This window comes from Arachis ipaensis, chromosome B07, assembly GCF_000816755.2.
Source record: "Arachis ipaensis cultivar K30076 chromosome B07, Araip1.1, whole genome shotgun sequence".
NCBI classification, from domain to species: domain Eukaryota; kingdom Viridiplantae; phylum Streptophyta; class Magnoliopsida; order Fabales; family Fabaceae; genus Arachis; species Arachis ipaensis.
The window spans coordinates 29779516-29805435 of NC_029791.2; the positions used below are offsets into that span (position 1 = coordinate 29779516).

At 32.3% G+C, this 25920-nt stretch overlaps 2 protein-coding genes across 2 annotated transcripts; one reads left to right on the forward strand and one right to left on the reverse strand.

The window, feature by feature from the left end:
- Positions 1443–4362, reverse strand: LOC107608078 (UNC93-like protein 1). Its single transcript, XM_016309965.2, has 4 exons — positions 3788–4362; positions 3004–3227; positions 2337–2872; positions 1443–1772 (listed from the first exon to the last, which is right to left on the reverse strand). The coding sequence occupies exons 1-4, from the start codon at positions 4191–4193 to the stop codon at positions 1568–1570; spliced, it is 1371 nt and encodes a 456-aa protein (XP_016165451.1). The 5' UTR covers positions 4194–4362; the 3' UTR covers positions 1443–1567.
- On the forward strand, positions 24341–25313 carry LOC107606922 (coatomer subunit gamma-like). Its single transcript, XM_016308925.1, has 4 exons — positions 24341–24465; positions 24734–24818; positions 24968–25194; positions 25283–25313. Exons 1-4 carry the CDS (start codon positions 24341–24343, stop codon positions 25311–25313), a joined length of 468 nt encoding a protein of 155 aa, XP_016164411.1.

Here is a 25920-nt window from a genome sequence, read left to right on the forward strand (position 1 = left end):
ATCTTGTGATCTGTGAGTGTTGCTGGACATGAACAGACCGGGAGAGGGCGAGAACTGTCGAGTTCCTCCCAAAGAGACTTCAGTGATGTGTAGAACTCGGTGACAGACAGAGTGCCCTGCTTAAGTGCATAGATTTCTTCTTGCAACTCAGCAATTCGGAGAAGATCACTCTGAGCAAATCGTTCTTTCAAATCGGTCCAGACAGAGGAGGTAGTGGCAAAATAGAGGACACTTTGAGTTATAAAAGGGGACAAAGAATGGAATAACCAAGATAAGACCAAGTTGTTGGTCTATTTGGGTTCAATTTTGGGGCATGACAGAACAGTTCAAAACCTTGGAGGTTGGATCTAAATTGGGAAGAAGCCTAGGTGAGGTTGAAGATATTGGTTTCTTCCAAGTTAGAGGGAAGGAAACCAGAATTATTAAGGCTAAAGTGATGACCAATGGCAAAAAAAAACTGAAAGATAATCTTAAGTTGGCAGGACCAGATCAGAAGACTATTGAAATTGGCCTTAAATATGAGGGCATTGGAAAGTTTTGTACTTATTGTGCTTGTTTAGGACATGATTCAAAACACTGCCAAACTCTCACGGAGGATGTAGCTGCAAAGAAAGTCAAAGAAGACCGCATTGGCGACTAGGTTAAAACCGATCAGATAGGAAGAATTGATTAATTGAAGGCAAGGGGAATAGCAAGCAAGACTTATCTTGGTAAAATTCTTCTTCTTTAGTTTATTCGTTCACTTCTTTTTCACTTGTATGAAGAAATTTTTTGGAAAAATCCACTTCTTTTGCTGTAATGTCCTGCATTTTGGACAAATTATATTCTTTTCCTGATTGAATATAATGCAATATGTATCTTTGATCAAAAAGAATAAAAATATTATTAACATATTATAAATCAGTCATCAACTTATTTTTAGTGTGTATTTTATGTTTTAAAATATATTTTATATAAATAATTAATTTGATAATTTATATTTTTGTGTGCATGTAAATATGTTAAGAAAGTGATAATTAACATTTTTTTGTTTTAAAATAATTGTTGATTTAACTTTTTTTTGATAAATTAAAAATAAATATATTTATATTTATTTTACATCTAAACATATTAATTTTTTAATGTATAAACAAATCAAAACTATGGAAGTTATTTTGAAACTTTGAAAGTAATAAATTTGAGAAGTGCATACTTCTATAGGAGAAGATAATAATAAAAAGAAAGCAAGTACAACGGAAAATTGACTCAATGTTTCTTCATGAAATAAGGAAAAGAAAACAATAACAAATATTTTATTTATGCACCAAGAAAAAGTTCTCAAGCACCAAGTTTAAGGCTATATTTTGTTGTGCATGCTGAAGTGTGATGTCTAATAAATACAACTCAGGTTATAGTTAGGTGTATATAAACCTATATCACTCTGTAACAAACTGACTAGTTTCTTTTCTCACTAGTCTCTATCATTTACACAAATGAGTTCCACTTCCATATACACTGAGATAAACATTTTCAATTTCATAAAAGCAATCAACTAGCTAGATCAAATAGCCATAAGAACAAGACAGATTCAACTAGATTCTCGGGCATTGTTATTTTCATCCTTATTGTCATCTTTCACAGCTAAGATGACAACAGTTAGAAGTAATGGATAGCTTATTGTAGTGAGAACCCAGTTCACAATCAATTGAGACATTGGAGACACCTTGTGTGTGTCAACTTGCCAAGCAACTGCAGCTCCTGCACTTTGTATTCCTTTGTAGAACCCTGTGTATCTGCATAATTTCGCCAATATCAAAATACCGCTGACAACTTAGTTGTTATAAAGATATTTAATTAGCCGTGGTATTATTATGTTACTACTGGTGGCATGTCAAGGACTAATTTGTTAGTAAATTGTTTTTTCAGGGACCTGTACATTAATTTGTTTATTGATCTTCTAGATTTGGTTTGGTAATTATTTTTAGAAAAAAAAAAAGAGATATTAAAGAAGAAAGATATAAGAACAATAAACAAAACTTCTCTATCTCGAGACAAAATTTGTCCATTTTCTATTAACTTGGAAATTAAATATAGTCAAAATAAGGACAATGTTTGTGTATTTTGAGTTTAACTACTAATTTGGCATTAAGTGATCTTTATTCTTTAGGGTATTATGAGAAAATATAGTAAGTCCCAGTGACTAAAATAATAAACATTTTAACCTTTTGCTAATCACAAATTACTTATACTCCCCTAATAATTAAACTACCTATTTCTATTGATGAATCAAATACTAGTAGAGAAAGAATTCAGCAAATAACTAAATCAGAGAGTTTAGTCTTTTCTACAAAAATTACCTGCTAAGAATCTCAGAATCATCAGCAAGTGCTCCAATGACCCAATAAACCATACTTTGGAAGATGGCATCAAGCAAACCAAAACAAAAATACAATACAAAAGGACCAGCAAATCTTGACCCTGAGTCCTTAAAATCCAACTTTTCAGTCAATCCATTATTATTTGAAGAGTACTTGATCTGATTGATGAGTCCACCAATCCAAATAGCAGACCCAAGAAGAGCAACCAATGAAATTCCCACAATACCCCTCTTCCTTCTACTCTTGAAGCTGAAATCCATTATGTGTCCAATCCCAACTGACCCCAACATTTGTGCACCCCAATAGAACACATTGTTCAAACCCCTAGTCCTCAAATTGAACAATGCCCCATTGACATTGTTGAACTGGTAGGTGTAGAAGAAATTGCTTGACCATGCAGCAGGAACAATTAGAAGCATCTTCCAATTGAGGAACAACTTGAGAATCTCAAAGCATTCAGTGGACACATTTGAGTACATGATGCTGCTACACTTTGTCCCATCGTCGCGCACAACCTATATTGCATTGATATGGATACAAGTATTAGATTCAATACATAATTTGATAAATTTATCTTTACTTCAACTATTAAAACACTGAGTATGTGTTGGCAATTTTGAAGTATGGATGGATGAAAGCGTACAACCTTACTTGCAGGCAAAATAGCCAAAGACAAGAGTGTCCCCAATGACATGAAGCACATGAAGGCTATGTAGGTTCCATCATTGACAGAAGCAGCTTCACTGCGATGGTAGTTCAATATAAAAGGAATCAAGCCACCAATTACACCCCCCATGTTGAATATGCTCCAGAAAATTGATATGTAAGTCCCTTTTCTGTTTGATGGAGGGTAAGATGTCATCATAGCACCTATGTTTCATCACACACCCACAATAACTATCATATACAATATGATATGATGTGATATACACAATTTGATGAACAAATAATCACAAATTTGATGAACTCTTGACCTTTCGAATCTAGTGCTCTAATACTATGTTATGGTACTACTCATCCCAAAAGCTTTAGCTGATGGAAAAAAGTAACACTAATGATTATATTTCTAATATTCCCTAAACCTCCATTGTACACATTGTATAAATATTTCATTGGCTCTTTATACTTTTCCTATTTGAAACTAACCAAACAAGAATTTAATTTTGACGATCGTACATTCAACTAGCTAATGTCATGTTAGTCAAAATAACTAATGATTATCCAACAGAAATTCTATGACTATGTTAAACACGTTTACCAATTAACTTATTTTAAATAAAACCACGTCGTATTTACCCTTTTATCTCCAATTAGTTGTCACCCAACATTAACTGCTTTCTCCACTAAAACAAACAAATAAAAAATTAAAAATGGATAAAAAAAAAAAGATTGGGGATCAACTTAATTTAAGTTCGAAATTGGCGGTGTACCTTGTGCAGCCCAAAGAAGACCAGCACCAACACCAAGGAGTGCACCAGCAACAACCGCAAAAGATTGGTGCTTGTGATGGTTATAGTAGAGGAACGAACCCGCGTAAACAACATAGGTGGAACAACCTGCGAAGAGCGTAAGGTGAGGTCCAAGGATGTTGTAGATGCCACCGCCGAGGACGCCGAAGACAGCGAAGGCGGTGTAGAGTGCCGTTTGGGAGTTGTTGGAGGCAGTGTGGTCAACTTGGCCTCCACCACCCATCCCTGATAGTGCATTGAACATTCCAGGGCAACAGAAGCATACTACCCCAATCATCATTATCTGACCCAATGCTGAGTTGTACCTTACCATTGATGACGCTTTTGATTTTCTGCTTGATTCTTCATCAACATTGTTGAGAACCATTTTGCAGTTGAGATGAGAGGCTATGCAACACGGTTTGTGGAATTGTTTTGAGAAATCAGACGGTGATTATGATCGTGATTGGGGAATTTAAGATAAGGAAGAGTGCAAGTGTGAAGACTACTACGGGTGTAGATTCTTTGATGCTATTGCTTTTTTAATTTTGGTATAAGGTTTTGCAATTATGGGAACATTGTAATCGAACTCTTTTAAATTTTAATATTTCGAATATAAGAATTCAAATGTAATTTGAAATGAGATAGAGAGATATAGGAGAAATGAGATTCCTTCTCTTTAGGAGAATTAAAATTCCTTATTTTAAATAGCCAAAATTTCTGATTAAAATCTCTTGAATTTTGAATTTCTAAAACCATATTCAAATTTATTATTTTTTCATTAAAAATTTTAAATACTTTCTTAAATTTTTTTTTCTCCTTTACGTTTGGAATATAGAATAAGGATATATTATTAACATATAATACTTATATTTGTATTTCCTAAAATGTGATTAATCTTCTTTATTAATATGACACAAAAACCTAACATATGTTACACTAAACAACAACAATAATAATAACCATTCTTATATATATTATTATGCATTAATTGTTATGTGCATGTATGTATACGTAGATTGATAACTAATTGGGAAATTTTGTGAAGGTCATTGGTGGCATTCCCACAATGAGTCAAGGAGATGCTGCATTCTATACAAGGGAAGTGTCATGATTATAAAAAATTTCTTTTAATAGTTTGAATTTCATAAAGCTAATCATGGAACTTAATTAAAATGCTTTGCTAGCATCTGGGATCAAAGTTAGTTACATATGGCAAAAAGTAACAGGTCAAGGATTTTACGTGGAAGTTTGAACAGTGACTTGATGGCAGGATAAAGCTTTTCTTCTTTCTTTAATTTATTTTTAATGTTTTATTTTTTAAAAAAATTCTCAGTTAAATCAAATTTAATTCATTTTTTTCTTTTAAAAAAAAGTTAAACAATCAGATATTGAAAATCATAAAACAATTTATATGTTGTTGATTAAAAATATAAAATACCAATCTTTAATAATTTTATCATTGTAGAATTGTTTTGAGTTAAGATCTTTAACAACGTAAAATATTATAATGAGTTGAAAATTAAAAAAATAAAAAAATAAAAAAGATCTTCAAGTTTCAAATAAAAATTCATTAGGTCATGTAAAAATAGCAATTCAAATTTCAATTTTTTATTCATGTGCTTTTGAATTACTCTATCATGTTTTTCAGATGATTTTTTGAACCCAAAAAATATGGCAAGACGTTTTAGTTTTTATTTTTCTAAAACGGATAATGCTGAGGGCACGTTTTTCCTGTGATTTTGGTTTTTTTGGTTTACATTATTATTATTATTATTATTATTATTATTATTATTATTATTACATATATACAAAATGTAATAATAATAATAATAATAATAATAATAATAATAATAATAATAATAATAATAATAATAATACATATGAATACGAGTGAAGAGATAAAGAGATTATTATTTACCTCTTCTAGAGCTTCTCAATTTGAATAGCCTAAAAACAATAATAGTATCAAGACCCTTTATTCTGATGATGATTTTGGTAGTATACATCCAACAATGGTGACATTCACAAATCCCTGAAACTCGGATTCAAGAGGGTTTATTTAGGCTACTATAAATTGCAATAGAACAAATTATTCTACAGCAATCTATAGGAAAAAAAAAAAGAAATAGTATCCTTTCTAATAGAAGTACTTTACACGTATATATAGTGTCATGTAGTTGATAGCATAGGTTTTACAATTGAAGAACCATGATCATATATATAACATTACTCGTATCAGTTGTGTTTGAAAAACGAACATTAGAGAAGAGATAGTTGCGTGGTTAACATCTCCTTCTTGAAAACTTTGTTGATTTTTTTTTTAATTTATATATACTTTTTTTTAAATTTAATTTGGAGTAAATTAGTTACTATTTCTACTATGCAAGTGTAACTATTTTGACATGTGAAAAATGATTAAAAACACTGTATTAAATTGTTAATGAAAGAATTGATGAAAATTGGCCAATAGGGTTGATCTTTTCAAATGAGATATAAAACAACAGTTTCCTTAAAAGAAATACATATACAAATTAGTTTCATTTTTAAGAAGAGGAAAAAAATTGCTTATTCGAATTACAAATGACAGTAGTTAGCTTAAATATAGGTTATTTTTTTTCTCCCTTCTCTCTTCTACTTCTACTTCCTCTTTTTTCTAATTTTTTATCTTTTATTTATTGCTTAAATTAAAAGTGTATGTCACACCCTTTGTATGTAATCCTTTCAAGAGAGACTTTCGTGAGATATTTTAGCACCTAGGTTTTTTAGGTGAGGTATTTTAGCACTTAGCTAACTGAGTGTTATTATTGTTTGTTGGATAACTACAATTTTTTTTGGTTTGCATATCATTACGTATTTAGAAAGTTGGAACAGATAAGGTACTGTCACCAGTTTGTAGGGATGAGAATGCTAACCTTATTTGCAAATATTCATTCTGGTTTAATGTCTTTGAGTAGATTGGTAACTCTGACCTTTGGATAGAATTTGGTGCTAGTTTTAAATCTAATCATATTCTTTTTACTTACATTTTTTATAGAGATTATACTCATATGTTCTTTTTTTTTTTTATAATTTTAACATAGATTGAATTAATTATCCATAATGATATTTAATATATTATTCTATTAAAAAAATCAATCTATTCGATAATTCAACTCCTAAACAGGTCGGATGTGTTTGATGTTTGGAGATGAGGATGCTGGATTCGGTTCGCTTTCGTACGTTAGGATCTTTCGGACCAACTTAAAGAGAATGAAGTCGGGGAGTGAGGTCCTGCCGAGTTGCAATTTGGTGTGGAGGGACCACCTGCAAAAAAACTCCGACACTCAAATCAGTGTCCGTACAAAGATGACAATTAGGATAAAGGATAGGTGACGTACTTCTGTTTTCTGGGGAGGGGTAGGGCCCTCCTCATATATAACCTATACTAGGACAGGTTCCACAAAATCAGACTCATTTTTCAGGAAGCTTCCTTTCCAGCTGTCATGTGCATCGTTCGAGGGGAGGTGACATTCGGGTCACCTCCAACTTGAGTCGTGTGAGATCGTCGGGTCGGCCAACCATTCGACTCTGGATATTAGGTCAACTGGGCCGGATTGAAACACAATCCCATAATTAAATTGAATATATAATGAATTAGAGATTTTATTTATAAAAAGAATTAATTACAGAAGTAACTAAAATATAATGAAGTATTAGTATTGGAAATAGAGAATTTAATAGATAAAATTGAGAAAAAAAATCTTAATAACGTGTGATATATATTGGTATAAATATTTAAATCAGTTATTTCTATAAATCTATTAAAAAAAATCAATCACACTAATTGAAAAATCATAATAGAGTTAATTCGCTTTTTTTTTTAAAAAGAAAGAACTAAAAATGTAAACGATATACAATAAAAATTAATTAAGGAATATAAGGTTAAATATGAAACATCATGATATGACACATGATGATGCGTATCTAATTATTAAAATGGTTGATTTTAAAATGAATATTGATGGATAAATATAGATGAAAGAAAGGAAACTGAGGTTAAAATAGTGTTACGAAAATTTGAATAAATTTTTTTTATAATAGTGAAGAAATAAAAATAAAAAAAATATAAATGAGATCAATTAGCAATTATTTAGGAATTTGATGTTAGTTGGGAAGATATGTGAAAAGTGAATATATAAAGAAAATTATATATCATATATAATAATTCTTGATATATATAGTGTCATGTATATATTAAGATTATCTATTTTAATTATGTGAGTAATTATTGTTATTTTTATTTTTTCGTTACATTAGAAAATAATATTTAAAGCTAAAAAAGAGATAATTAATTTTTTTAATTTGAATTAAAAAATGTCTTGTAAATATATCCAACTTTTATATATACTAAGTGATATAATGTTAAATAGTATAGTATTTGCTATAACAATGACTCAAAATATTAATCCAAGATATATTTGGGTCAGGTAAGACATCAATGCAAGGTAGATCAACTAAAATCCATTGTTAAGGTCCCAAATCTAACTTAGGTTCATTACCTTAAAGGCCCAATGTAGATAAAGTCCATGCATCCCCTCTTAAATCGACTCAAATTGGATCTCCATTGCCAGTTAGATATGGTAATGAGTACTTAGGAGAGCGTGAGAAGCCCCTTCCCATCCCTCATTCCTATTTGAAAAAAAAATGCCCGCATTCCTTAGCTTCTTCGTCATTGCAAGTTTCTGTTTAATTATCCCTTAGGGAACGCAGATCTTCTCGAATATCTACAGATATTCTTTGAAAACTTTTAAAAAAAATTAACACAAAAGGACATAATATAATAATCATAAAATAATCAATTTAATATAATTCAACACAATTTATAACATATTCGTTATGAAAAATAATATTTTAAAAGGAGAAAACATAAAAACATGTTCCAACATAATAACATAACATAATTTTTTGAGACGATATTGAGCGAAGTAGTGACAGACTTGAGAGGCAGAGAAAGTGAGTTAGAGAGAGAGGATCGAGGCTGAGAATGAGTCTAGAAGAAAAAGAAAAAAATTGAATTGAAAGCAGAAATTAGGGTTACTAAATTCAAGAAATTGATTTATGTATATATAAATTAGGACAAATTAATAATTTTATATTTGTGTATATTTAATAGGTTCAATGGAGCGGGTACTTATGTCCTTGTTCTCATTAGGAGTGGCAAATGGAAAAACCCGCCCTGTCTCGCCAACAGTCCTTCATCTAGTGGGCTGGTCCGCCACGCCCCTCCTAGTAAGGCGGTCTTGAATTTCTCCCCCGTTCCGCCTAATGGTAGGCTGGCGGGATCTCCTTTTTTTTATAAACCATTAAATATTAAACAATATATATAATTTCACAACAATTTCAATAATTTATAATTTCTAAAAATATAAAAAAATTATAATTTTTAAATTCACACACATTAAAATTTTAATAATGATAAATATGTAATAAACATAATTATAAACCAAATTTTTTGAAACAAAATAATAAAACCAACATTGTTCAAACCAAAACAAATATTATCCAAAATATATAATTAAACATCTTCAAGTTGATAATTAATCAAACATAAAATGTAATCCAAAATATAACTTATAACATCTTCAATTATCAACTTCATCCTCTTATAGATCAATGACATCATAGAAATTTGTAAAAAAATGGCCCTAATAAAATAAAAGCTTGGCCCAGCAGAAAAGTTTGTTCCACCCCGCCCCCGCCCCCGCCCCCGCCTGCCGAAACCCATGGATTAAGCGGTGCGGGATAGGTAGGTTTTTTAAATTTGGCAGTCTCAAAATTCCAGCCCAACTCACCTTTTTTGGCGGGTTATGCGGGCCAGTCCGACGGATTTCGACCTATTTGCCACTCCTAGTCCCTATCCTTTTTCGCGTGGCAGGTCGTGAAGATTTCACGAGTCTCCATCTAGCCCCAAAATGTGAGTGATCCTTGCAAATATCCATTTTGACTGTTTTTATGATAATCAGAGTTTAGATTATATCATTTTTATAAAGTCACATGTATCCTTGTTATAACAATATTAATAGAAGATAAATAGATAAACACTAAACTATTGTTTGGATATAAGATGGAAAATAAGAGGAAAGAAAATGGAAAGAAAGAAAATGAGAGGATAAAAACTTGATTTTTTCATCCATTTTATTCTCCAGCATTTTATTTTTCTACAAATTCTTCTAATCCAAACAATACATAAATAAATCATATTTTTCATATATATAACAATAACTAATATCACATATTTGGTTAATTTTACGTTGATAAACTAAAGCCACCCCAAAATTACCTGAATTCTCCAAATCCAAAAACGTTACCTAGTTGTCTCCTTTTACATTTCTATATGAATCGAATTTAATGAATTCGAATTAGGGTAATAAGTAGTAAATCGAATCTTTAGGATTCGAATTACTTGACATTGTGATTCGAAAGTAAATTGAATTCAAAAAATTTGAATTATGTCATCCCCTGCTAAATCGAATCTATAAATTTCGATTTATGTGGTCCATGCTAAATCGAAGCAATGAGCTAAGGTTCGATTTATACTCACTTAGTAGCAATCCAGCTCATTTTAAATTGAATCTCCTTCGTTCGATTTAGTAGCACAGATAGCATTCAAGTAATTCGAATCTTATAGATTCGATTTACTACGAAAACACATACTTCGAACTTCATAAATTTGATTTACATATATATGTAAATTGAGACATGCACGTAGTCTTTTTTAATTTGAGGAATATACGTAAAATTGGTATGCAAATGGTTTATAAAGGTGATTTACCCCACATATTATATCTTGTGAAATCATAATGTTTTGAGAAGTGATGTAGAGACAACTTAAAGGTTGATAAGTCTGAAAAATTTTAGAAAAAAAATAAAAATATAAAAAATTACATGTTGATCCATAAGATTTTTTTTAAAAAAAAAATTGTCCATAATCTATGATTAATAACTTTAAAATTATATATATGTTATTTATTTTATATATTTTTTATTTTATAGAGACTTATAATTAAAAATATACGATTACCTAAAATATAATATTTGTGTAGTAACTTAAAAAATATGATGATTTTTATAATTTTATATGGCTATCTATATATAGAAGACCAAAAGATCATGATTATCTAACAAATTTAATTTTATTTATTGCGTTCAATTTGAATAAGTAAAAAATTTTTTTATTTTAGTTTAGTCCTTAATCCACATGATTTAAATTTAGCTCAATAAATATAATTTGATTTGATTTAATTATTAGTAAAAAATATCTCGAGAATATATTTTATTCATAGATTTATTATTTTAATGATTAATTAATTAATCTAATTATCTAATTAATACAGATAATTAGTATAATTAATTTGGTTTAATAAATTAAAAAATACTAACAGAATATTAAAAGAAATAAATTAAAAAATACTACCAAATCAAATTAATATAAATTATAATAAATTATGTGATATTTAAATATCGAATCAAATAAGTTAGTTGATATAGTTAATTTATCATAATAAATTATATTTAATGAGTTAAAAGAAACAAATCGCTAAACATTCTCATAAGTATGTCATGTTAACTCCATTGTTAAGTGTAGAAACTTAATTTTTATATAATAGAATAGATAATAAATAGAATATATGAGAATATGATATGTGACATATTTTAATTATGAAATTGATATTATATAATCGATTTTTTCTGCATCCTCATTGCTTGTTCGTTGCTAATTTTTACGTAATTACTTAATAATTTCCGCCTATGAAACTATCAACTATCTAATATTATGATTTAATTAATAAAAATGATGACATTAATATTTTTCATATAAGTCTTGTTATTATTTATAATTAGGAAATAGCCATAAATAAATTTATTTCCTTAATGAATGTTAATTTTGTTGTCAAATTCTATATTACCTTTAAAATTTTAGCATAATTGAGTCTAACTTCTACATTTAATTTTGAATTTACTCGAAAAAATTAATATGTAAATCATATTATTATAAAATTACTTTTTTAACATAATTAGTGGTGCTTATTTGAACTATTAAATTTAGCTTCTAATGACATTAAAGTCAACGTATTTTATTATCTTGTGCCTTCAAAGAATTTACACGACTGACATAAAAATATAACAATTGAAAAAAATTCATTACAATGGGTATATTCATTTTAACAAATATTCTTTAATTTTATCTAATACTATAAAAAATACATTGGCCATTTTGAATTGCTACAGGTCAACTTCTATCTACAGTAGTAGAATACCTAAATTGAGATATATTCATCAAATAAACAATCAATAAAACACTCATTCGTAGTTTCTCATTTTGGGTACATTTATACATAAAAGAAATTATGCATAAAGAAAAAAAAAAGAAGAAGAAAAGAAGAGTTGAAATAGTAAGAGCGATAAAAATCACGATTCTTATCATTTGTGTGGCCATCTATATATAGTAGATCAGACAACTATGATTATCTAACAAAATTAATTTGTATTTATTGCACTCAACTTGAATAAGTAAGAAATTGTCTAATTTTAATTTAGTTCTTAATTCACATGATTTGAATTTAGCTCAATATATATGATATGATTTGATTTGATTCAATTATTAATTAAAAATATTTCAATTGCCTATTTTATTCATAGATTTATTATTTTAATCACTAATAAATTAATCAAATTAATTAATTAGTACACAAAATAAATTTGGTTTAATAAATTAAAAAAAATAAATTAAAAAATACTAACAAAATATTAAAATAAATAAATTAAAAAATACTATCAAATCAAATTGATATAAATTATAATAAATCAAATGATATTTAAATATCTAATCAAATAAATTAATTGATATAGTTAGTTTATCGTAATAACTTGTATTTAATGAGTTAAAAGAAATAAATTGGAAAACACTCTCAGAAGCATGCCACATCAACTCCATCATTAAGTGCAGATATCCGATTTTTATATAATAGAATAGATTATTGAGAAAAAAGTGATAAGGAAATAGGATGAGAAACAAAAGAAGACACGATAGAAATAAAAGGATAGAAATGAGTTTTTCTATTAGACTTTTAAATAATATGTTCTTAGCAACTTAAGTCTCGGAAAAGATTTTTTTTATTAGACTTTTAAAGAATTTATCTTTGATAACCTAAATCAAGGAACAAAATTGAAAGAACTAACACTAAGAATTATCTTAGGCGGAAAAGCTCTACATTCATGTGAAAAATACATGGATGTTATCCAAGTAACTTCCTCCACACACACGTTCTCTCATTCCACAGTCGTTTGTTATACACGCGCCTCATATAACATATATAACGTAAACCTTTTGTTCGCGATAAACTTTTCTGAACGTAAACCTTTCTCAACCTAAACCTTCTTCTGCTTCTTCAACCTAATAAAATTCCTTGTTCTCTACATTATGGATTTGGATTGACTTTGACGTAATTAGCTTCGTCGTTCTTCTTTTTTCTTTGTTTTTTCTTCGATTTGGAGTTTTGAATTGAAACAATGAATGAATCAACTTCAAATCAGTTGAATGAGTGTGATTATTCTTCGAAAACGCATCAATTTGATAAGGTTTGGATTATTGAATTATGAATCGAATTCAATGGAATGCAATTACTAATTTTATTTAAATTGAATTGAATGGACAGAGGTGATCTAAATCTGAATTGAATTGAATTTATACTATCTAAATTATAGACAGAGTTGTTTCGATTTTGGTTTTGTGTAATGGATTATCTTTCGTTTACTTTTAGTAACCTTTCAATTCAGTAAGTATTATATAACTGTTTCACCGTTAATAATGTTTTCAATTCACCGTGTAGACCAGCTGTGTTGTGGATGAAAGATTTGTCCCAAAGGTGGAGATGATTTTTGAGACACTAGAAGAAGCTACAAAGTTCTATAAACATTATTCCAAACATGCCGATTTTTTTACAAAAATAAGGAACACGACTCAGGATGGAGACAAAATTAAGAATCAACTAATTGTATACACCAGAGAGGGGAGGTGGAAATCCAAAATATCTCCAACTCTGAACAAAAACCCCTCAGCTGGGTTAAACTGTCCAGCTAGGATTTATGTACATATAATGAAGGATGTCAATGTTTGGACAATTTCTAAAGTTGTTCTGAATCACTCACATCCTTGCTATCCAGAACGGGCAGAGATGCTCAAACAACACAGGGAGCTTAGCATGTTTGTGCATCGCACCATTGAAACCCACGAGGAAGCGAGAATCAGACCGAGCAAAACTTACCAATCATTTGTGGCAGCAGCTGGCAGCCACCGTGAACTAGGTTTTATAGAAAAAGACGTGAGGAATTACATTATAAGGGAAGTACGGAATATTTTCGAAGAAGACGATGCCAAAGAATTTGGGAAGTACCTAGTAAGAATGAAAGAGAAGAACTAAAATTTCTTCTTTGAGCTCAACCTTGAAGGCGATCACTGCATTAAACATGTATTCTGGGCCGATGCAAGAAGCAGGGCTGCATTTGAGTATTTTGGAGACGTGATTTCATTTGACACCACCTATAATACAAACAGGTATTTCGATCAGTTACATATATTTTCATGTTCTTTGGGTGTATATCTTTTGGTTCACCACGGTCTGGGTGCCCTTATTTATGCAGGTACAATTTGGTTTTAGGTTCTTTTGTTGGCGTGAATCACCACAGTTAGTCGACACTTCTTGGATGTGCGCTGATGAAAAATGAGGAAATTCAATCATTCAAATGGCTATTTGAGTGTTGGCTACGTTGCATGGGAGGGAAGGCACCAAAAGGCATTCTTACCGATCAATGCGCATCGATTCAAAGGGCAATTGAGCTATGCATGCCACAACAATTCACCGCTGGTGTATCTGGCACATCATGAAGAAGATCCAAAGCAAACTAAATGGCTACAAGGGACACATTGATATTGAATAAGAGATGAGCCATGTTGTTTAGAACTCATACACAAAAGACGCATTTGACAGAAACTGGAACGATTTCCTCACAAAGTATGGTCTTGAAGGCAACAAGTGGCTTTTAGGTAATTGAGGTTTTAATTCGAATTATTTTTATGCACAAATCTTTTTTTCCTAAAGCATGCACTGTTTTCGGTTCACCACACCTTATGGGTTCGGTTTGTTTTGCAGAGCTGTACAAGGATCGGCATATATGGATTCCAGTTTACTTGGATCACCACTTATGAGCCGGGATGAAAAGCACACAAAGGAGCAAGAGCATGCATTCATTTTTCAACAAGTTCATCACACAGAATAGCTTCTTGAGACAACTCGTGAAGCAATACGACAATTGCCTAGCAAGCAGAGAGCAAGCGGAGAGAGAATTCGATGCTGCAGATTTTCACACCGTGATAACGTGCGCAACAAAATCAGGAATAGAGGCACAGTTTCAGCATGCATATACCATGAGAAGTTCAGGGAAGTTCAAACTAAATTCAGAGGTAAAAGTGAACTGTATCACAAGATCAATGCATTCCACCCTAGGTTTCACAATATATGAAGTCATAAAGCATGTTTCCAATTCCATATTTAACAAGTTTGTCATCACCTACGACGCAGTATCACGAGATGTAAAGTGCCATTGCTTGCTGTTTGAGTCTAGGGGCATATTGTGCCGCCATTCCCTAAGCGTCCTAAGCTTTGAGTGAGTGGATAATGTGGCACCGAAATACATATTGGAACGCTGGAGCAAGAACATGAAGAGGAGGTATACACACATCAAGAGCAGCCAAGATGAACCTCTACTGGAGCCGAGAAGTAAGAAATTTGACGAATTGGTGTTTCGGTCACACAATATATCTGAATTTGCATCTGAGTCTGAAGAGTTGACCGGAATTCTACACTGAGCATTTGACAAGGTCATGGCAGAGATGGAAGAATATCAAGAGAGAAGCAAGGGAAAAAGTTTGCTAACGCACGAAGAAGTGACATTAAGCAAGGTGAATGACCTTCAAATCCCACCACGTGTCAAAACAAGAGGTCGGCCCAAGAACAGACTTGGATCAAACCTAGCATGAAAGATCTCAAATGCCATGAAGAAAAAGAAAAAAACAGCTCCAAGTGAGGTAAAATTAACTTGTTTTTGATTAGTTAAAAATTCAATTATTCATCTTGCTAATATAGAATTAATTATGTCTTTTTGTAGTTGAACCTTTTAGACTCCGCATCATCAATTCAGTCAAGCTCCACTCTTTACAAAGCACCAGATATGAATTATGCAAGATTGGATTGTACAAGTTTTAGTTTTTATTAATGTAAATTTTTGTTCACCCATGAGCAAATTTCAGTTCACCATGGTTATAGCAGGGGTAATTTTTTACTGTTGTTAGTGTTTAATGAATTGTCACTTTTTTTGTGAAATTCTATATTGATATATGCAGTTTTTTGATTCGTCTAGTGTATTAATTTCTAAGTTGAATAATTAGAATTTGTTTTGAGAAACAGGAATTAGGGTTCATTGTTCAGGGTTTAGGGTTTAGGGTTCAGGATTCAGGGTTTAGGATTTTAGGGTTTAGGGTTCAGTGTTCAGGGTTCAGGTTTCAGTGTTTAGGGTTTGATGTTTAGGGTTTAGGGTTTATGGCTTAGGGTTTAGGGTTAAGGGATTAGGGTTTAGGGTTTACGGTTCAGGATTCACGGTTTAGGCATTTAGGATTTAGTGTTAGGCTTTAGGGTTATAGGGTTTAGGGATTAGGGATCAGGGTTTATGGTTTATGGTTTTAGGGTTTAGGGTTTAGTGTTAGGCTTTAGGGTTTTAGGGTTTTAGGGGTTCAGAGGTTTAGGGGTTTAGGGTTCAGGGTTCAGTGTGTTTGAAATTTTTGGTTCGGCTAGTATATTAATTTCGGTTCACTGTATTTTTTGGTGTCACTAATGTATTGGTAAATACATTAATTGCAATCACTGAGAACCTGGAATAAAACAGCAGCCAGACAGTTCCAAGAGATTTATAAATTAACATCTCAGATGAGTACATTGAATACATTGAAAAAAGTATTGATATTAAGATTAGATACATAGATTAGATACATTAAATACATTGAATATTCACATATATACATTGAAAGAATCATTGTTTTCTTTTTTAAACAAGTTATACAAAATATTGTCAAATACAACCAGTGAATCACAGTATATCCTATTTACTATCTAAATCCCCAGATGTGAATTGACAATAAGGGCTGGAGAGGGTAGCAGATGGCTTTAGCAGTCTTATTACTTCAGATTTCCAAATCATTTGCTCTCTAATTTTGTTCATATCATGCAACAGAAGATTCGGACCATATTGGTACCTGAAGTCATCAATCTCTTCCTACATTTCAATTGAAAGGAATTAGTTACATAACAAATGAACCCAACTGAAATAAGAAAAGAAAGAAGTTTATTAATTTAGAAAGTACTTACTTGTGTCCAAGCTCTATATTTATATCTCTTCCCGCTCTTGATCTTTTGTGGATCGATTGTTTCGAGCTATTTCATGACATATATTCCACAATCATAGCTAAGAAAGGATTGAGTATAATACGATTAATAGTATACAAAATAAAATACATCAAATATAGCACTACAGGAGAGAAAGATTCTTACTTTGTACGTTGACCATTCAGTTGGATATACTCTGCTTTTTTTCCCAACCCATCATCCAATAAGGGTTCCGCCCCAGTGTAAACCCTCATCTAAGAAATTATTAATCCCTGAAAAGGATACAAAAATTAAAAAAAATATCAACAGTGAATCGAACTCATTTCATGTACTAAATTATTTGAATAATTTATAAGAAAAATAACTTACAACAAATTTGATGAGTTTGGAAAATTTTAAATTATTGTGATGATCAAACATTGTTAAAAATATTAATTAAAAATTATTAATTTGATTTTGGTTTCAAAATTATTTGTTTAATAATTTCTGTTTTGTGTGCAGATTTTGTTATTGGGCCAAAAATTAACACAAGCCTAATATGATGAGAACTATTCAGCTGTTGTACAAAAATATTTCAAGAATTGGGGCTGAATTATTCTTTGTATCAAAAATGTTAAATGGGCCATGAAAGATGTGGAGAGCCCAAAACAAATTCCTTTGGATCCAACAATTTGTTGATCCGAAATTAAAAAGGAAAAGAAAGGAAATGGAACATGATGAGTTCGGTTACCTACTCTCCCTTGTGGATTGGAACTCAAAATTAAATTGGTTTAATTACATACATTGGTAACAGAAAAGAGAAAATTCAAATTGATTTGATTGCTTTTATTGCTTCACACGTTACTATGCATAGGGGAATAGAAGTGGAAATTAACTCATTTTAATTTCATTCATTACTTCCATTGAAAGTTTTTTTTCTCTCTTCTCTCTCTTCTTCGGTCATGTCAACAGGAAAGAAGAAGGTGAAAGTTATCAGGAAAATCATCAAAGGAGCTAGGAAGAAGCAAAAGGCTAGGGTGATGGCCTTTGAGAAAAGAAGATCCAAGGAATGGTGTGGCTGAGATTTTTGCCACTAAAGGCAAGATATGGAGAAGAAGCTTCAAGATTTCCATGCCTAAAGTAGAAGCAATCCATTTCGTTCAGAGAAGAAGATCCCTGAGGTGAAGCTCATTTCCACTTTTGTTCATCCAAGACAGAAGGTAGCTACGTGGAGGAAGAAGCAAAAATGGAACAGATGGAGCTGTCAAGGATCAAGAGTTCATCAAGGGTCAAAATTCTTTCTTGGGGACAAAGTCAAGATGGAAGGCTCAGATTGATGAAGCTTGATGAGAAGGGATGAGAGAGAGGTAATTGCATGTTGATTTGCTTTCGGTTTTCCCTCTCTCTTCTCTCTATTCGAACCGGATTTAGTATTGAAGAAGAAGAAGATGGCTTGGTTGAACCAGTTTTCAATCTTGGAAGCTTCCCCTTCTATAATAAGGGTGAACGGCTAAGGGTTGAAGCAAGAAAAAGTAAGCACAGAGTTCTCATAGCTACCCAAGCTAACAGAAGTTCTTCTCATTCAATGGGTTTTATTTTGTATTCTTTTCTTTAGTTTTGTCTATCTGAGTCTCATGGTGAAAAAGGCAAACATTGTGAGGTTTGTAAGAAAAAGCCAGTGAGAGATAAAAGGCAGAGCGTATAAAATTAAAGAAAAAGCCATAGATGTCTTAGAGGTCCTTTGTACATCTATATGTTGTGTATCAGGATTCTGTAGAAATCCCCTTGCAAGTTGGGTTAGCACTTAGCAGTTGAAAGCTTGGTAGGTGACCAAGTCAAGTTCAGTTTTGGGGATAGATTATAGACTTGTCCCGGATAGGAATAGGTAGTTCCTAGGGAAGAATTGGTGTTGTAATCAGTTGATTATAGTGAAATTCTGTCACTATTGTGATGGAGACTGGATGTAGGCTGTATTGCACCTAGCAGCTGAACCAGGATACTTCTTGGTGTGATTCTCTCTTTCTCTTCTATTCCATTTCTGTTTCTGTTGCGTAGGAGAAAAAATTGAAAAATATCTCCTCACCGGTCACGAGACAAAAAGAAAATGTCTCCTGACTAGTGACGAGACAAAAAAGCAGAAATATCTCCTAAAGCATTCTTAAAAGGCAAAAAGTGTTACTCAGCAAAAAGGGGCTAAGATTCAGCCCCCCTTCTCTTAGTCACTGATTACCATCAAAATTTGTTTAGCATCACTCTTAATTCAGGTATATATTTTTTCGGCTTATTGATAGGGTAAAGCACGTAGAATTTTTTTTTCTTGACATCAGTAATCCACAACCACCAATGTGCTCCATTGCAAATTGGCATAAATAGCTGAATTGTGGGTAAATGATAGAATATTTCAGTGGAAACAAATAACAAATGAGAGAATTATTGAAGAATTTTTAGAAATTACAACTTACAAATGGATGTGAAGCAAGTTTTCTTTTGTCAAGAAACTAGCGGTGGTGGGCATACTGCTCAATATCAAACCGGTATGCTTTGTTTGTCGTTTTATCAATGTACTCCATGCCATGTGTTCCCAACATAAAATTCTGCAAAACGAAGATCAGTTAAATCTAATTTCCACCGAACCGAACATAATTCATATGCTGAATATGACGTGAAAAATATTCAATCATGACAAAAAAAGTTTTCTTCATGCAAAAGAACTCAACAGACTACATAAGAATCAGGTGAACCAATATTAACATTATGACTGAACCGAACAGGAATCAACAGTGAATAAGAAATTTATCTTACCACAATATCCAGCGATACAATGTATATTTGTTCCTGATACCGCCGAGCTTTGATTTGGTTGAGAATCATGCTATGTATACTAACAACCTACACGAAGAAAAGTTATGTGATATACTGTATAAGAGTGTTTATCAAAATTATTATTGTTAAAGCAATTGGGAAAGAATTTACCGAGGCATGCACTTGTTCTCCAGGCATTAGAGACATAAAATATTCTCTTAACCCCTCATAAAGCGCCTCATGTTTCAAGACGAATATTGCATCATATTCGTTGCTACTATCTTTTGTCTTTTTTACATGTGTCATCCAATGATAACACTTTTAAAACTGCAGCAGCTGGCAAGGGTGGCTCGGAAGTTGTTGCTTCAGCAAACTTTAATGCTACCGTCACTCCAGCATCTACCACCACCTCTGCCAGGACTTCAAGTTGTGAAACAAGCGGCTCAGAGGGATCAATTGGTTGAGATGCTGGTGGACTTATCCCAAGGTTAAAGGAAGGCATATCATCTTCCCTTTGGCTAGGTTGCTGTTCTTCTTCGACAGGGCTGCTCCATTAAATAGATGACAGTTCAAAAATAACTCATTTAAATTAATAAAAAGAACTTTATGTTTAACTTACTCATCATCAGAAATTTCATAGAAATAGTCATCTTTCAATAATTCTTCAATAACAGAACTCGTAAGAGACAACGCAGGTTTTAGCTCTTTTTTCCTCGGTGAAGATATCTCGACAGCCTGTTTTTTAGGTTCCGGAGGGCAATTGTAAAAAACAGAAGAGATAAAACTTACAATTAAAACATGTAGTGAAGTGAAATTATTGGGATTTGTATAAGCAGTGAAACTTATACATTAACATATACTTCTTCCGATTGCTGCACTGTTGCTTCTTTGCTGGGCTGTTATTGTGGTTCCAGAGGGCTGCTGCATTAATAGATGTTGAAGTGATTTAAAATAACCCTAAATCCTGAACCCAATATCTATCAAGTGATTTAAAATAACCAAATCCACTGAACCTTAATTAAGCAATGTGGTGAATAATGGTAAAGCTTACAATTCAGGTTCTTCTGCTGCTTCTGTAGGGCTGCTACATTAAACAGCAAATATTTCAGTAATGATTTAAAATTACCAAGCCCACAGAATCGAACAAGATTCATGTGGTGAATAAATATTTATAAACTTACTCTTTATCAGAGGTTTGTTGTGTTTGACTTTTGGGAGGGACATAGATAAATTCATCATTAATCAACTCTTCTTGAAGAGAACTAGGAAGAGACAATATAAGAGGATTTCTAATGAATGTAAACAAGGAAGAAGTTAATGTTGAATAATTATAATTTGTTCTAAGAAACGGGAATCTGCTCATTGAAAAGCTCACATTTTCAAATGTTCAGAATGAGTTTCTTATTGAACTGGAATGATTTGTAACTCAGAATTAGGTGTAGCGCTAGTGACATTTAAACACATTTTTCGTGAGATTAATTAAACAAAATTTAATTACCTAAATCTGATAGAGTAACAAAAATATTTTTAACTTACATTGGTAGATTTTTTAAAGTCTTTCTTTGATGAATTTTTTTTTCTAAAATATTTTACCGTGGATTCTGGGATATTTTTCCTAAAAAAAAAAGATACAAATTAAAATTAGAAACCAAGATTAAAAGCAGATGTTTAGAAACATATCAAATTCATTTTTAAAAACCACCAAACCGAAAGTAAAGAGTGCAATGAACCTGGTATTGTCTTGGGCATTTACGGACGGTGCGCAGCTTTCCTGAGTCTGCAAGAGTGGTTCTCTTCCCAGATTTATAGTTGGCAGTCTAACCAAGATAAATAAATATTATTAATTGAATCTAGAGGAATAACAAAAGGTTTTAGCACAAGTAAGCAAAGAAACGAAAAGAAATTGGCATAAGAAATTGAATCTTACGTCTGAGAGGATTCATTTCGTTCCTCTGTTGAGGCAAACTGATCTGGAGTAATGTGTGTTGACTGAGCTCCATCATTTTTTTTTATCTTTTTTCTCTTATCGTCTCCAACGCTTGCCTTCTTCTTTCTGCAGTGTTGTCTTTTCTTTGTTCAGTTCTGAAAGTTCATAAAATAAGTATCAATACACTTAAAATGAAAGTATCAATAAAAGAAAATCTGATTCGAGAAACTTACTCCCTGTTAGATTGGGTTTGTTTTTTTGCCACCCTTTGCGGTTGTTTTCTTTTTATTATAGGTGTTTTCTCAATTTCTTTTTCTCTGCAAGACAGACAAACACATCGAATTTATAACCAAGAAAAATACAAGCAAGTTAAGAAAATAACAATTAATTCAACTAAACTGACAGACACCATCGAACCAAAAACAATTAAAAGGCAGAACTGAAAATTAGAAGAACACTGAATTGAAAGAAATTCAGTTGTTGAACAATACTTACTGGCTTTCAGATTTGTTTGTGCTCTGTGAATCTGTCGGCACAGGCTTCCTTTTTTTGGTTTTTTTTTTAACCACCTTCGGTGGTTGTTTTCTTTTCTTTGTTTTGGTTTTTTTGATTTCTTCTTCTCTACAATACATAAGAACAAGTGTATAAGAACGAATTTAAGCAAATACAAGTTAAATGAAATCAATATAAACATTAAACTTACTGGTTTTTGGATTCACTTTTGCTTGTTGAATCCGTCGGAATGCTTTCAGTTTCAGTTGCTGATTGTGAATCCTTCTCATCAACTACCTTTGTTTGTCTTGCTCTCTTTTCCGGTGGTGTTTTGTTAGATTCAGATTGAGATTCAGATTCAGAAAATCTTTCTTCTTTCGAAGAAGAATCCAGATTGACATTTTTTTAATTTTCTTTCCCTTTTGTTTTTTATCCAACTTCTTTGTTTCTGTTTTTACATTCTTTTTTTTTACAAAAGTCCCTAAAACAGAAGCAAGGAGTCAATTATTTAATGAGAAATACAATAACAAATTAACAACCATTTAATCAACATGAGCAAACCACTTTACTAAATGATACTAATGTGCTGAATAAAAAGTCATAAAACATGATGATTATTTAATGATCAAAGAAACATTTTTGCATGCACAATGACTCAATTGAACATAGTAAGAATCAGGTGAAGCAAAGGGAGCAAGACCACCGAATCGAATAAGGTTTATATGGTGAACAATTGCCAGTAGGACAAATAAATTAATTATAACCTAAAACAGAAGTTTATTTAGTTAGCAGAGATTTAAAAGCATTTGAAACCAAATTTTAGGGAGAATTTTAGTAGAGTATTTACCACTGGTTCTGTTGCTTCTCCAGAAATCCGTTCAAGCATCATTTTCTTTGTCCAATGGGCCACCCAAGGTGCTGGGGGAGCCTCAGGTGCAAATGGGCGAGGGAACTTGGTTTCGTGAAAGTATATCAGCATCAACACGAAAACACAGCCATCAACAGACTATTTCTTCCCCTTTCTTTTGTTTTCAACTCCTTTCATCAAGAAGTTGAGAACATGTTTTGCCCAATCCCATTCTCGAATGTTGTCCACATGAAAGATTGGTGGCTTATGGATTGGAGAGGGCACACTTACTGTTGTGGGCAGCAAGAAGCACTTTTGTATGAAGACAACAAAAGTCCTCTTGAACTTTTTCTGGTTTTCCTCCCCTTCTATGCTCACATCTAGCACCATGGTTGTCAAACTCGCGAGTTAACTCGTAAACTCGTACGAGTTTACGAGTTTAGGTAGTGGAATTGAGTTGACTCGGACACAAACTTGTTTCTGGGAAGACTCGGCTAGACTCGGACAGAATCGCTCAAACTCGCGAGTTTTCTAGCGAGTCAGCGAGTTTGAATTCGGTGCCCATTTTCGCCAAAACGGCGTCGTTTTAGGCCCGGAAAAAAAACCCTACAGCTAACCACTAACCCACCCAAACCCAGTAAGAGTGTAAGTGTGTAACCCTAATTTTGAAACCCTCACACTCCACCAGCACCAAGCCATCAGCCCATCACTGCTCACTGCCTCACCCTCACTCTTTTCTTCTTCTCCAACGTCGGTGAATCGCCACCATCTACCGGCACCGTCGTCTGTGCCGCCACGCAGAGGCCAAACGTCGGACGGATCCTCATCCCTCGCCTGTCGCCTCGCCTCATCCTTCATCTCTCATCAAGCGCAGAGTCGCAGAGTCAGAGCCCACCAGCCACCACCACGCAGTGAAGGTTCCTCACTTCCTCGTCGACACCAACCCACCACCACGCAGAGGCCACGCAGAGTCGCAGAGCCCACCACCACGCAGTGAAGGTTTACCGCCCATGTTCTACCATCGTCGGCCGTCGCACTCCTCCCTATTCTGCTTCACTGCGTTTGCCTCCCCTCCCCTGTTCGTCGCCATTGTTCTTCACTGCCGATCTGCTTCAATTCTACCCTGTTCTCCAAGGTAATTTTTTTAAACAAATTCAAATATTAACAATCTTGGTATCAATTCTGCAATGTTAGTTCTGAATTGCTGATGTTAACTTTTTAAAATTTTTTAGTTTAGTTTAAATCCTACACATAATTGGTTAATGAGATTTGATATGTTGAAAAAAAATTAAACTGATGCTGCTTCATTTTGTTTTTATAACAACAAGTATATGAGATCTGATATTGTTATTGAATTTTACTTGGTTATTTTTTCTTTAGTGCTCTGTTTTCTTAGCTTAAAGGACAAATTCCAGTGAAGATTGTAGTTTGTTTGTCGACTATGGAATGAAAATATGTCCTAGAATTCATGTTGTTATTATTATGAGGGTATCAAACTATAGTGAATTAAAGTAGATTGAGGGAGGAATAATGAAATGTATTTGCTTATTTAACCTTTGCTTATTTTGAATCAAATATTGGCCTCAGAATTATTCCTAAGCATTGATTCCTAATGAGTATTGCTATGAACTTTGCAGGTTGCAATGACACATCCAATGGCTGTAACTAACTGCAACATCGACATGGAAAGTTTAATTTCTGACCAGAACAGAAGCATTGCTACACTTTCTATTACCACTCTTTTAAAGACAGGAAATGAATCAAGTGTAGAAGGTCTTATGAAGCAAATTACAAATTTCATGTCTGATATTGCTGATGAATTCAAAATTGTTGTTGTAGAAGCAATGAGATCATTGTGCTTAAAGTTCCCTTTAAAAAATTGTTTTCTTTTGTGTTTTGGTTGTGTCTTATGAAGCTTTGATTGTGTGATTGTGTGTTTTATGTTGAACTAGATACATACTTGTGAAGGATTTAAATGTGTGATCTAGAGTACTTGTTGTAACTTGTAATTGTAGTATTATGTTAATTTATATGTTTTGATGTTGAAATTGTTAAGTTTGAATATTTATATTTGTGTAAATATATATATATATATATATATATATATATATATATATATATTATACATGATATATATATTTTTATAAAAAATGTATAACAGGTAAACTCGTACGAGTCTACGAGTCGAGTCTAGGTCAGCTCCACAAGTTTACCTAGACTCGCGAGTTTGACAACCTTATCTAGCACATTCCTTGTCTTCTGGATTCAGGTTGTTGTAGTCAACCTTATCATCAAAACGATTACCTACAATATTTTTGTAGCACAAATCAGTAAAAAAGCTCAGTTTAATTTTCTGTAAACCAATGAACTGAAAATAAGCAGTAAGTGTTGGTTATGCCCAGGGTAGCTGCTACTTTCCGAGGAGTTATGTATATTCTGCCCTGGAGAGTTTTCAAGCATCCTTTCAATTCATCAAAGTGATCAATCAATTCTCTCAATAGCGCATGAGAGACATTCATTTCTGGGACATTTGTCAGGGCACCAAATCCCATTTCTTTCACTATATCTTTCTTTTCTTGAGTCATATCCA

Bases quoted from the DNA above. Each gene is read 5' to 3' on its own strand.
- LOC107606922 (XM_016308925.1), top strand. From the start codon at position 24,341: ATGTTCTACCATCGTCGGCCGTCGCACTCCTCCCTATTCTGCTTCACT. The intron at 24,819-24,967 runs GTATCAAACTAT...TGAACTTTGCAG, and splicing joins ATGTTGTTATTATTATGAGG to GTTGCAATGACACATCCAAT. The intron at 25,195-25,282 runs GTTCCCTTTAAA...ATGTTGAACTAG, and splicing joins ATGAGATCATTGTGCTTAAA to ATACATACTTGTGAAGGATT.
- LOC107608078 (XM_016309965.2), bottom strand. From the start codon at position 4,193: ATGGTTCTCAACAATGTTGATGAAGAATCAAGCAGAAAATCAAAAGCG. The intron at 2,873-3,003 runs GTTGTACGCTTT...AATGCAATATAG, and splicing joins CTATTTTGCCTGCAAGTAAG to GTTGTGCGCGACGATGGGAC. The intron at 1,773-2,336 runs GTAATTTTTGTA...GAAATTATGCAG, and splicing joins GATTCTGAGATTCTTAGCAG to ATACACAGGGTTCTACAAAG.